Raw genomic sequence first — 14209 nt, 5'->3', positions numbered from 1 at the left:
CCCGCCAGAGGGATAGCTATAGTATCGGTGATGGTTATCTTAATTTCGATAGTCATATTCTGTTTGGAAACGCTGCCAGAACTCAAAGAGGATCCCCGGGGTAGGATGGAAACTGTAGGCAACGTGACATTCTATTATAAGCCAAATATTCTCACCGATCCTTTCTTCATCGTGGAGACCCTGTGTATAATCTGGTTCTCCTTTGAGTTGATAGTGCGGTTCTTCGCCTGCCCTAGCAAGGCAGCTTTCTTTAAAAACATGATGAATACTATAGACATAGTAGCTATCATACCCTACTTCATCACGCTGGGCACCGAGCTGGCAGAGGACCAGGAGGGGAAGGAGAAACCAAGTGAGCAGGCCGCGTCTCTGGCCATCCTCAGGGTCATCCGGCTGGTCAGGGTGTTCAGGATCTTCAAGCTGTCCAGACACTCCAAGGGGCTTCAGATATTAGGACAAACCCTCAAAGCCAGTATGAGAGAGTTGGGGTTGCTCATTTTCTTCCTCTTCATCGGAGTCATCCTCTTCTCCAGCGCTGTCTATTTCGCCGAGGCGGAGGAGAAGGAATCTTTTTTCACAAGCATCCCCGACGCCTTCTGGTGGGCCGTGGTCTCCATGACGACGGTGGGCTACGGGGACATGTACCCGGTGACCATCGGGGGAAAGATCGTGGGCTCGCTCTGCGCCATCGCCGGAGTGCTGACCATCGCGCTGCCGGTGCCCGTCATCGTGTCCAACTTTAACTATTTCTATCACCGGGAGACGGAGGGAGAGGAGCAGGCGCAGCTTCTTAACGTCAGCAACCAGGACCTTAACTCGGACAGCAACTCATCGCGCCGCAGCTCCAACTCTATCGCCAGCAAGTCAGAATACATGGAAATAGACGAAGGGATCAACAATAGTATTGATAACTTTAGGGACGCGAATCTCAGAACTGCTAACTGTACGCCTGTCCTCAACCAGAACTGCGTGAATAAGGGCAAGCTGCTGACTGATGTTTAGAAATATATATATATTAATTCTATATGGCAGCGATAGACATCATGAGGACACCCCGTTCGTTGTAAATATTGTAGAAATGCTTGATTTAACTTTGTTAATAATGCGTTTTTTTTCTTGCATTTGCGTTAATTACATTTGAATGAATAGAGAGAGAAAACTGTTTCACCAAAAGAGGATTTAAAAAAAAAAGAAGGTCTGTTTGACTCTCAAAATGGGAATGATAAAAGTATTATAATAACATATTATCTTTAACGTTATCGGAGATAATATACCGGGAAACATCCTGCTGTTGAAATATGAAACGGGGAAAACACAACATGATCATTGAAGAAGAAACGGTTTTGCATGGATAATGGATTATGGATTATGGATTATGGATTATGGATAATGGATTATGGATAATGGATCATGGATAATGGATTATGGATAATGGATCATGGATCATGGATCATGGATAATTTATCATTGATCATGGATAATGGATCATGGCTAATGGATCATGGATCATGGATAATTGATCATTGATAATGGATTATGGATTATGGATTATGGATTATGGATTATGGATTACAGTGGAACTTGGGTGAGGGTGAGATGCGTAATGCACCGGCATCTGCTGAAGAAAGAGAACAGGAATATGGAATCTCAGCCCGAACCCAACAACCATCTGCAGTCAGAGAGAGAGAGAGATCGACCAACGTTGTCCGCTAGGTGCAGTTGTTGTTCCGACGATTGCTAGTTACCTGCTGAGTGATCGGCTAAGCACTTTATCACAATAGAAACAAACAACAAACTAAAACCCACACAGAAAACAGAGAACTAGAACACTGGTCTCCTGTTGCCAAGGAGACAGGATGAGAAGTGGGGGCTGTTTGTAGACCAGATGACATCTGTAAACAGCTGCTACTTTCTATCCCAAGCAGATGCTGAAACTAAAACACCTGCTCTAATCCCACAGGGGTGTGACGATAACATGATGATGATGATGATGATGATGATGATGATGATGATGCCATGCGAGATAATAATCTTCATTTAAAAAAAATAATATATATATATATAATTTTCAAAAAGCTTGAAATTAGCATGTTGAGACACTGTTTTATATTACTGGCATGCGCGACACATTACCTCAGGTAATGTTGCATTATTTGTCTTATTTATAACAACAACATCAGCCTGTATTATATTTCTCCTCCTAAAACCGGATCCAAGACGGACCAATTCTCTCTCTCTTTTTATGGTTTGGTTTTCTCTCTCTCTCTGTCATTTAGGTTTCACCAAAAGTGCACTGCTTATTTATTATTTAAGTTATGACTTACTTATTTAGGAGCATTTAAGTGCTGAATGTTAAATCTTAAGGGAACAGAAACATCTACATTATTTTGGGGGGAGATTGTGGCATGTCAAACTACTGCATTACGGCCTACCTGACTACGGTACCATGTGTCCTGGCTGATTCCATGCATGACGTCAGTATTTAAATAGCTTGCGGGGTCCGAGGGACCTTGGGAATACAGCCTGGCCCGGGTGTAAGGGGAATACAGCCTGGCCCGGGTGTAAGGGGAATACAGCCTGGCCCGGGTGTAAGGGGAATACAGCCTGGCCCGGGTGTAAGGGGAATACAGCCTGGCCCGGGTGTAAGGGGAATACAGCCTGGCCCGGGTGTAAGGGGAATACAGCCTGGCCCGGGTGTAAGGGGAATACAGCCTGGCCCGGGTGTAAGGGGAATACAGCCTGGCCCGGGTGTAAGGGGAATACAGCCTGGCCCGGGTGTAAGGGGAATACAGCCTGGCCCGGGTGTAAGGGGAATACAGCCTGGCCCGGGTGTAAGGGGAATACAGCCTGGCCTGGGTGTAAGGGGAATACAGCCTGGCCCGGGTGTAAGGGGAATACAGCCTGGCCCGGGTGTAAGGGGAATACAGCCTGGCCCGGGTGTAAGGGGAATACAGCCTGGCCCGGGTGTAAGGGGAATACAGTACGGTGTGACGGAACTACTGTTTGGACAGGACAGGGACAGGACACACCTCAACCATATCTTAAACAGAGGAGGAGACCTACTGGGATACCAAACACCCCCCCTCCCTCCCCACAGAGGAGGAGACCTACCAGGATACCTAACCCCCTCCCTCCCAAACAGAGGAGGAGACCTACCGGGATACCAAACCCCCCCCTCCCCACAGAGGAGGAGACATACCGGGATACCTAACCCCCTCCCTCCCCACAGAGGAGGAGACATACCGGGATACCAAACCCCCTCCCTCCCCACAGAGGAGGAGACATACCAGGATACCAAACCCCCTCCCTCCCCACAGAGGAGGAGACCTACCGGGATACCAAACCCCCCTCCCTCCCCACAGAGGAGGAGACCTACTGGGATACCAAACCCCCCCTCCCTCCCCACAGAGGAGGAGACCTACCGGGATACCAAACCCCCTCCCTCCCCACTAATGATATTTAATGGTTAGCTTCTGCTTCTCTGCATTGAACCTACTGTATTACTACCCTCAATAAGAAAATGGTGACTTCCATATTGTTATTCATTTTTACAGCATTTCTGTATTTTTAATTTTGTATTTCATACATATTATTGGCCTATACAGAACAAAACTGAAACACGGAACAAAATGTGCATAGAAAAACAAAATAGTGAAATGTGTTTTCTAGTGCCTTGAACTTTAACCCTCTTATTTATGTCCTACATACTCAAACGGAAGTGCCTCCCTGGACTATAGTCAAATAGATCAGATCCTCTGTACCGGTCATGAGATGCATTATTATAGTACCAACCAACCTGCACAGTCAGAAGAGGTTAACGGTTAAGCAGTAACATAGAATATGATGTTAATGGTTCCCAGCACAGACTGTAATATAGGGCCTGAGGAACCACACACAGCTGTTGTGGAGGAGAGAGAGAGAGAGAGAGAGAGAGAGAGAGAGAGAGAGAGAGAGAGAGAGAGAGAGAGAGAGAGAGAGAGAGAGAGAGAGAGAGAGAGAGAGAGAGAGAGAGAGAGAGACAGACAATAAGGAGAGAGAGAGAGACAGAGAAGGAGAGAGAGAGAGACAGACAATAAGGAGAGAGAGAGAGACAGACAATAAGGAGAGAGAGAGAGACAGACAATAAGGAGAGAGAGAGACAGACAAGGAGAGAGACAGAGAAGAAGGAGAGAGAGAGAGACAGAGAGGAAGGACAGAGAGACAGAGAAGAAGGAGAGAGAGAGAGACAGAGAGGAAGGACAGAGAGACAGAGAAGAAGGAGAGAGAGAGAGACAGAGAGGAAGGACAGAGAGACAGAGAAGAAGGAGAGAGAGAGAGAGAGAGAGAGAGAGAGAGAGAGAGAGAGAGAGAGAGAGAGAGAGAGAGAGAGAGAGAGAGAGAGAGAGAGAGAAAGAAGATGAGTGAGAGAGTGAACTTGACAGAAACAAAATATGGAATGGCATCCACTGACCCCTGATGTGGGAAGTTCAACAGAGGCCACGTTCTAGAGTGTTCACATGGTTCTAGAGTGTTCACATGGTTGTAGAGCAATCACATGGTTCTAGAGAGTTCACATGGTTCTAGAGCGGTCACATGGTTCTAGAGTGTTCACATGGTTCTAGAGTGGTCACATGGTTCTAGAATGTTCACATGGTTCTAGTGTTCACATGGTTCTAGAGCAGTCATATGGTTCTAGAATGTTCACATGGTTCTAGAGTGGTCACATGGTTCTAGAGTGTTCACATGGTTGTAGAGCGGTCACATGGTTCTAGAGTGTTCACATGGTTCTAGAGTGTTCACATGGTTCTAGAGTGTTCACATGGTTGTAGAGCAGTCACATGGTTCTAGAATGTTCACATGGTTCTAGAGTATTCACATGGTTCTAGAGCGGTCACATGGTTCAAGAATGTTCAAAAGGTTCTAGAGTGGTCACATGGTTCTAGAGTGTTCACATGGTTCTAGAATGTTCACATGGTTCTAGAGCAGTCATATGGTTCTAGAATGTTCACATGGTTCTAGAGTGGTCACATGGTTCTAGAGTGTTCACATGGTTCTAGAGTGGTCACATGGTTCTAGAATGTTCACATGGTTCTAGAGTGTTCACATCGTTCTAGAGCAGTCATATGGTTCTAGAATGTTCACATGGTTCTAGAGTGGTCACATGGTTCTAGAGTGTTCACATGGTTCTAAATTTTTCATATGGTTCTAGAGTGTTCAAATGGTTCTAGAGTGTTCACGTGGTTGTAGATTCCATCCATCCATCCATCCATCCATCCATCCATCCATCCATCCATCCTCTGTTAGTCTGCCTGTTAAGTCTGTTGTGTGACAACAAACAAACCCCTTCAGTATAGAAACAGCCTTCCATTGTGCCCAGCGATCACCTTCCAACTCTAAGAGATGTGTTTCTGGGGCATTACTGAATCAAGACCTTCTGGCATATCCAAACTTGCATCAACTGTTGTTGTCGTTCACTAAACAACAATAACAACAAGAATAGCTAACAACTATTCTGCTGAAAGTGACTGAACAGAGCTCATGTCTCTGGCTGTATTATGGGAATGATAGTGTATTTGACATCATCACAGACATACCTGTCTAAAGAACGGACGGAAAGTAAGTCCCCGAACGTCCCCTTCCACACTCACCCCTGTCTGTCTGTCTGTCTGTCTGTCTGTCTGTCTGTCTGTCTGTCTGTCTGTCTGTCTGTCTGTCTGTCTGTCTGTCTGCACAGAGCTACTCAGCATTCATCTCAACATGATGTCTGCGTCCCAAATGACACCGTACCCCCTGTTTAATGCACTACTTTAGGCCAGGACCCACAGGGTGCCATTTGGGAGGCAGAAAAGAGCACTATGAACGTTATGATAGCCAAAGGCATTAGTCCCTTTGCATGCAAGCAAAATGGCAGCCCTCCGCTTCTGAGGATGAGAGAAAGAGCATAGGGGAGATGGAAAGAAGTAGAGAGGGAGTGAGGGAGTGAGGGAGAGAGGGAGTGAGGGAGTGAGGGAGAGAGGGAGTGAGGGAGAGAGGGAGTGAGGGAGTTGGAGCACGACAGAGTGCCAGCCGGCCGGGATGTAGGAAGGAAGGAGGGAGAGAAAATGAATGCTGTGTTGTAACGTTTCATGTTTCAGCTGGCTGTAGAGGCTTACCTGCTATGTTGTAACATTTCATGTTTCAGCTGGCTGTAGAGGCTTACCTGCTATGTTGTAACATTTCATGTTTCAGCTGGCTGTAGAGGCTTACCTGCTATGTTGTAACGTTATATGTTTAAGCAGGCTGTAGGGGCTTACCTGCTATGTTGTAACATTTCATGTTTCAGCTGGCTGTAGAGGCTTACCTGCTATGTTGTAACATTTCATGTTTCAGCTGGCTGTAGAGGCTTACCTGCTATGTTGTAACATTTCATGTTCCAGCTGGCCGTAGGGGCTTACCTGCTATGTTGTAACGTTATATGTTTCAGCTGGCTGTAGAGGCTTACCTGCTATGTTGTAACATTTCATGTTCCAGCTGGCTGTAGAGGCTTACCTGCTATGTTGTAACGTTTCATGTTTCAGCTGTCTGTAGAGGCTTACCTGCTATGTTGTAACATTTCATGTTTCAGCTGGCTGTAGAGGCTTACTTGCTATGTTGTAATGTTTCATGTTCCAGCTGGCTGTGGAGGCTTACCTGCTATGTTGTAACGTTATATGTTTCAGCTGGCTGTAGAGGCTTACCTGCTATGTTGTAACATTTCACGTTTCAGCTGGCTGTAGAGGCTTACCTGCTATGTTGTAACATTTCATGTTTCAGCTGTCTGTAGAGGCTTACCTGCTATGTTGTAACGTTTCATGTTTCAGCTGGCTGTAGAGGATTACCTGCTATGTTGTAACGTTTCATGTTCCAGCTGGCTGTAGAGGCTTACCTGCTATGTTGTAACGTTTCATGTTTCAGCTGGCTGTAGAGGCTTACCTGCTATGTTGTAACATTTCATGTTCCAGCTGGCCGTAGGGGCTTACCTGCTATGTTGTAACGTTATATGTTTCAGCTGGCTGTAGAGGCTTACCTGCTATGTTGTAACGTTTCATGTTCCAGCTGGCTGTAGAGGCTTACCTGCTATGTTGTAACGTTATATGTTTCAGCTGGCTGTAGAGGCTTACTTGCTATGTTGTAATGTTTCATGTTTCAGCTGGCTGTAGAGGCTTACCTGCTATGTTGTAACGTTTCATGTTTCAGCTGGCTGTAGAGGCTTACCTGCTATGTTGTAACGTTTCATGTTTCAGCTGGCTGTAGAGGCTTACCTGCTATGTTGTAACGTTATATGTTCCAGCTGGCTGTAGAGGCTTACCTGCTATGTTGTAACGTTATATGTTTCAGCTGTCTGTAGAGGCTTACCTGCTATGTTGTAACGTTATATGTTTAAGCAGGCTGTAGAGGCTTACCTGCTATGTTGTAACGTTATATGTTTCAGCTGGCTGTAGAGGCTTACCTGCTATGTTGTAACGTTATATGTTTCAGCTGGCTGTAAGAGGCTTACCTGCTATGTTGTAACGTTTCATGTTTCAGCTGGCTGTAGAGGCTTACCTGCTATGTTGTAACGTTTCATGTTTCAGCTGGCTGTAGAGGCTTACCTGCTATGTTGTAACGTTATATGTTCCAGCTGGCTGTAGAGGCTTACCTGCTATGTTGTAACGTTATATGTTTCAGCTGTCTGTAGAGGCTTACCTGCTATGTTGTAACGTTATATGTTTAAGCAGGCTGTAGAGGCTTACCTGCTATGTTGTAACGTTTCATGTTTCAGCTGGCTGTAGAGGCTTACCTGCTATGTTGTAACATTTCATGTTCCAGCTGGCCGTAGGGGCTTACCTGCTATGTTGTAACGTTATATGTTTCAGCTGGCTGTAGAGGCTTACCTGCTATGTTGTAACGTTTCATGTTCCAGCTGGCTGTAGAGGCTTACCTGCTATGTTGTAACATTTCATGTTTCAGCTGGCTGTAGAGGCTTACCTGCTATGTTGTAACGTTATATGTTTCAGCTGGCTGTAGAGGCTTACTTGCTATGTTGTAATGTTTCATGTTTCAGCTGGCTGTAGTTTATATTCTATATTTGTTTATTTAGTTTCTCAGGCTTACCTGCTATGTTGTAATGTTTCATGTTTCAGCTGGCTGTAGAGGCTTACCTGCTATGTTGTAACGTTTCATGTTTCAGCTGGCTGTAGAGGCTTACCTGCTATGTTGTAACGTTATATGTTCCAGCTGGCTGTAGAGGCTTACCTGCTATGTTGTAACGTTATATGTTTCAGCTGTCTGTAGAGGCTTACCTGCTATGTTGTAACGTTATATGTTTAAGCAGGCTGTAGAGGCTTACCTGCTATGTTGTAACGTTATATGTTTCAGCTGGCTGTAGAGGCTTACCTGCTATGTTGTAACGTTATATGTTTCAGCTGGCTGTAAGAGGCTTACCTGCTATGTTGTAACGTTTCATGTTCCAGCTGGCTGTAGAGGCTTACCTGCTATGTTGTAACGTTTCATGTTCCAGCTGTCTGTAGAGGCTTACCTGCTATGTTGTAACGTTTCATGTACAGTGTAGTACGACTATTTATTTAGTGCTGCTCTTGATAATATGTATGATGTTTGAGAAAAAAAGACACATGCCAACTTGCCTTTGGCTTGAATGAGAGACAGACTCAAAAGAGGCACTTGAAGACTGTATGTTTTTAATTGGCTGGTTTTCAGACCTATATGATACAAATATAGATTGTGCACTTATTAATTGAAAGCATCCTTTTAAACAGGTTTCCATGTTGGGATAGTTCCAGTACCAGCTGCCTAAAGCACTAGAATGTTCTATATTTGTTTATTTAGTTTCTCACTAGATTGTTCTATATTCTATATTTGATTATTTAGTTTCTCACTACATTGTTCTATATTCTATATTTGTTTATTTAGTTGACCACTTGCTGAGTGATAATCGATCCCACCTCTGTTAAAACATACTATTCCTTACAAGTGACCAATGACCGATGGACTTTTCTGGAGTACAGTCTTACATTTTATTACAGGGTACTTTTATAGCAAGATTCAACAGCTTTCCATTACAGATTTATTATAGGGTGTTAATCTAAATTTTCTACCAGATTAGTCCTCCTATAGAACCAGACCCCATGTTGTACCAGATTAGTCCTCCTATAGAACCATGTTCTATCAGATTAGTCCTCCTATAGTACCATGTTCTATCAGATTAGTCCTCCTATAGTACCATGTTCTACCAGATTAGTCCTCCTATAGTACCATGTTCTACCAGATTAGTCCTCCTATAGTACCATGTTCTATCAGATTAGTCCTCCTATAGTACCATGTTCTATCAGATTAGTCCTCCTATAGAACCATGTTCTATCAGATTAGTCCTCCTATAGTACCATGTTCTACCAGATTAGTCCTCCTATAGTACCATGTTCTATCAGATTAGTCCTCCTATAGTACCATGTTCTACCAGATTAGTCCTCCTATAGTACCATGTTCTATCAGATTAGTCCTCCTATAGTACCATGTTCTATCAGATTAGTCCTCCTATAGTACCATGTTCTACCAGATTAGTCCTCCTATAGAACCATGTTCTATCAGATTAGTCCTCCTATAGTACCATGTTCTACCAGATTAGTCCTCCTATAGTACCATGTTCTATCAGATTAGTCCTCCTATAGTACCATGTTCTACCAGATTAGTCCTCCTATAGTACCATGTTCTACCAGATTAGTCCTCCTATAGTACCATGTTCTACCAGATTAGTCCTCCTATAGAACCATGTTCTATCAGATTAGTCCTCCTATAGTACCATGTTCTACCAGATTAGTCCTCCTATAGTACCATGTTCTGTCAGATTAGTCCTCCTATAGTACCATGTTCTGCCAGATTAGTCCTCCTATAGAACCATGTTCTACCAGATTAGTCCTCCTATAGTACCATATTCTATCAGATTAGTCCTCCTATAGAACCATGTTCTACCAGATTAGTCCTCCTATAGAACCATGTTCTACCAGATTAGTCCTCCTATAGTACCATGTTCTACCAGATCAGTCCTCCTATAGAACCATGTTCTATCAGATTAGTCCTCCTATAGTACCATGTTCTGCCAGATTAGTCCTCCTATAGTACCATGTTCTGCCAGATTAGTCCTCCTATAGTACCATGTTCTACCAGATTAGTCCTCCTATAGAACCATGTTCTACCAGATTAGTCCTCCTATAGAACCATGTTCTACCAGATTAGTCCTCCTATAGAACCATGTTCTACCAGATTAGTCCTCCTATAGAACCATGTTCTACCAGATTAGTCCTCCTATAGAACCATGTTCTACCAGAATAGTCATCCTATAGAACCATGTTCTGCCAGATTAGTCCTCCTATAGAACCATGTTCTACCAGATTAGTCCTCCTATAGAACCATGTTCTGCCAGATTAGTCCTCCTATAGAACCATGTTCTAACAGATTAGTCCTCCTATAGAACCATGTTCTAACAGATCAGTCCTCCTATAGAACCAGACCCCATGTTCTACCAGATTAGTCCTCCTATAGAACCATGTTCTGCCAGATTAGTCATCCTATAGAACCATGTTCTACCAGATTAGTCATCCTATAGAACCATGTTCTAACAGATCAGTCCTCCTATAGAACCAGACCCCATGTTCTACCAGATTAGTCCTCCTATAGAACCATGTTCTGCCAGATTAGTCCTCCTATAGAACCATGTTCTACCAGATTAGTCCTCCTATAGAACCATGTTCTACCAGATTAGTCCTCCTATAGAACCATGTTCTACCACATTAGTCCTCCTAGGTATTGGATGAAATAAAAACCATATCGACTGTGCATGGTGCTGTGTGGAAACAGTGGATTATCTAGTATGTATGGTGCTGTGTGGAAACTGTGGATTATCTAGTGTGTATGGTTCTGTGTGGAAACTGTGGATTATCTATTATGTATGGTGCTGTGTGGAAACTGTGGATTATCTAGTGTGTATGGTGCTGTGTGGAAACGGTGGATTATCTAGTGTGTATGGTGCTGTGTGGAAACTGTGGATTATCTAGTATGTATGGTGCTGTGTTGAAACAGTGAATTATCTAGTATGTATGGTGCTGTGTGGAAACAGTAGATTATCTAGTGTGTATGGTACTGTGTGGAAACTGTGGATTATCTAGTATGTATGGTGCTGTGTGGAAACAGTAGATTATCTAGTGTGTATGGTGCTGTGTGGAAACTGTGGATTATCTAGTGTGTATGGTGCTGTGTGGAAACTGTAAATTATCTAGTATGTATGGTGCTGTGTGGAAACTGTGGATTATCTAGTATGTATGGTGCTGTGTGGAAACTGTGGATTATCTAGTGTGTATGGTTCTGTGTGGAAACTGTGGATTATCTATTATGTATGGTGCTGTGTGGAAACTGTGGATTATCTAGTGTGTATGGTGCTGTGTGGAAACGGTGGATTATCTAGTGTGTATGGTGCTGTGTGGAAACTGTGGATTATCTAGTATGTATGGTGCTGTGTGGAAACAGTGAATTATCTAGTATGTATGGTGCTGTGTGGAAACTGTGGATTATCTAGTGTGTATGGTGCTGTGTGGAAACAGTGGATTATCTAGTGTGTATGGTGCTGTGTGGAAACTGTGGATTATCTAGTGTGTATGGTGCTGTGTGGAAACTGTGGATTATCTAGTGTGTATGGTGCTGTGTGGAAACGGTGGATTATCTAGTGTGTATGGTGCTGTGTGGAAACTGTGGATTATCTAGTGTGTATGGTGCTGTGTGGAAACAGTGGATTATCTAGTGTGTATGGTGCTGTGTGGAAACTGTGGATTATCTAGTGTGTATGGTGCTGTGTGGAAACGGTGGATTATCTAGTGTGTATGGTGCTGTGTGGAAACTGTGGATTATCTAGTGTGTATGGTGCTGTGTGGAAACGGTGGATTATCTAGTGTGTATGGTGCTGTGTGGAAACGGTGGATTATCTAGTGTGTATGGTGCTGTGTGGAAACAGTATGTCGTAGGAGCCTTTCAGTTGAAGAAAGAATCCATAATGCCAGATCTAGATTTACCTAAATTGTCCTGCCAGATTATGAATTTATTTAAATGTTTATCTTTTTTGAAAATATTAACATCAGGGTACTCAGGCAGACGGGATAGTTCTTCCTCTTCCTCATTTGATAATGTTTTTAGAGTACAGTTGGCCAAAGCTCGAGACAGATCTGTACTTTTTTTTAACTTGTAAAGCACCCAAACACCAATCAAGGGACCAAATGTAGTGGAGGTTTTTTAGAGCCTGCTTCAAATGTTTTGATAAGCATTTTGGTGACGTGCACAAAAGGTGGTGTGACGATGACTATGTAATAATCCCAAATGGCACCCTATTCCCTACACAGTGCACTACTTTTAGTGCACTACTTTTAGTGCACTATATAGGGGAGAGGGTGCCACCTGGGATACAGATCCTATGCTAGAAGACACTCCCAATATACTGTATAGTCCAATATGTGGAAAAAGCACCGTTTCTGAGGGTAGAATTCACATCTTTGGAAACTTTTCATATATACTGTGTTGGTCATCATGATGATTGACATGGGGTGGTGGGGGGGCGGGACCAACGAGAACAGGTTGGTCATGACATCATGATGATTGACATGGGGTGGTGGGGGGGCGGGACCAACGAGAAAAGGTTGGTCATGACATCATGATGATTGACATGCGATATGGGGTGGTGGGGGGCGGGACCAACGAGAACAGGTTGGTCATGACATCATGATGATTGACATGCGATATGGGGTGGGGGGCGGGACCAACGAGAAAAGGTTTAGGCGGAAGCTTTTGTTTTTGTTAACCATTTAAAACACAACATTTTTTCCTGCGATGGGAATGAGTTGATGTGTATTGTCTGTTTTGTTTATGAAGTCGTAAATATGTATAATATATATAATTTATATATAATATATATATATATTTGATTTCTTAAAACCCTTAACCCAATGATTAATTACATGAATCACCTACGTTGGTCCTACTGACACTGACATTTGTATTTTCTTATCAAGGTTGTGAGAAAAAAATAAAATATATGTATTATATATTTTTTTGTCTCTACACTTCTATAACTTTATCTTATTGCATACCAGAATGAAACGATGTATTGGATAGCTCTGGTCCACGGTGTTACCACACCGTATATATATATATATAATGCCCTGGACCAGAGCTATGTATTAGATAGCTCTGGTCCACGTTGTTACCACACGTCCCTCCGTGAAGACACATATATATAATGCCGTGGACCAGAGCTATGTATTAGATAGCTCTGGTCCACGGTGTTACCACACGTCCTTCCCCATGAAGACATATATATAATGCCCTGGACCAGAGCTATGTATTAGATAGCTCTGGTCCACGGTGTTACCACACGTCCCTCCATGAAGACAAATATATAATGCCCTGGACCAGAGCTATGTATTGGATCGCTCTGGTCCACGGTGTTACCACACCGTATATATATAATGCCCTGGACCAGAGCTATGTATTAGATAGCTCTGGTCCACGGTGTTACCACACGTCCCTCCATGAAGACATATATATAATGCCCTGGACCAGAGCTATGTATTAGATAGCTCTGGTCCACGGTGTTACCACACGTCCTTCCATGAAGACATATATATATAATGCCCTGGACCAGAGCTATGTATCGGATAGCTCTGGTCCACGGTGTTACCACACCGTATATATATAATGCCCTGGACCAGAGCTATGTATTAGATAGCTCTGGTCCACGGTGTTACCACACGTCCTTCCATGAAGACATATATATATAATGCCCTGGACCAGAGCTATGTATCGGATCGCTCTGGTCCACTGTGTTACCACACCGTATATATATATATAATGCCCTGGACCAGAGCTATGGTTATGGGCCCAGGGCCCATATGGGCCAGATAGGGCCCAGGTCAACAGTAGTGCACTATGTAGGGAATAGGATGCCGTTTGAGATACATCCTATGTCTTTTAACCTAAAAGCAATGATTTATACAGTACAAAGTGTTAATACGATTTTAACTACTGATATGTAAATTACCTGCTATGAGTCATTTAATAAATTATTAAGATGTTATTGAACCTAAATAAGGTGTTTAAATATATATTTTTATATTAGTTGTATAAAAGATTCTGTTCTGTTAGAAACACGGCATTACGAAGCTTCCTTCATGTTGGT

General features: G+C 43.3%; 1 protein-coding gene and 1 long non-coding RNA gene across 22 annotated transcripts in view; one reads left to right on the top strand and one right to left on the bottom strand.

Annotated features, from left to right (window-relative positions):
* The window catches only part of LOC118381274 (potassium voltage-gated channel subfamily A member 1-like), a 5271-nt gene extending 2102 nt beyond the window's left edge, over nucleotides 1-3169 (top strand). The window contains exon 2 of the mRNA XM_052515524.1: nucleotides 1-3169. This exon is cut by the window's left edge and continues 755 nt beyond it. Within this exon, the coding sequence (XP_052371484.1) occupies nucleotides 1-1002 (1002 nt within the window). The 3' untranslated portion in view covers nucleotides 1003-3169.
* A 1154-nt stretch (nucleotides 3170-4323) lies between these two features.
* On the bottom strand, nucleotides 4324-8481 carry LOC127928504 (uncharacterized). Of its 21 annotated transcripts, none has more exons than XR_008131405.1 (4): nucleotides 8422-8473; nucleotides 8327-8373; nucleotides 6837-7918; nucleotides 4324-6460 (listed from the first exon to the last, which is right to left on the bottom strand). It is a non-coding gene; the product is annotated as an uncharacterized LOC127928504 (long non-coding RNA). The 21 variants fall into 21 exon arrangements; XR_008131408.1 differs by lacking the exon at nucleotides 8327-8373 and adding an exon at nucleotides 8139-8185 and having other exon boundaries at nucleotides 8422-8468; XR_008131406.1 differs by lacking the exon at nucleotides 8327-8373 and adding an exon at nucleotides 8186-8232 and having other exon boundaries at nucleotides 6837-7965; nucleotides 8422-8450.
* Nucleotides 8482-14209: the final 5728 nt, after the last annotated feature.

Source organism: Oncorhynchus keta, unplaced genomic scaffold (genome assembly GCF_023373465.1).
Source record: "Oncorhynchus keta strain PuntledgeMale-10-30-2019 unplaced genomic scaffold, Oket_V2 Un_scaffold_2868_pilon_pilon, whole genome shotgun sequence".
NCBI lineage: Eukaryota > Metazoa > Chordata > Actinopteri > Salmoniformes > Salmonidae > Oncorhynchus > Oncorhynchus keta.
This window is presented reverse-complemented; position numbering and strand designations above follow the sequence as displayed.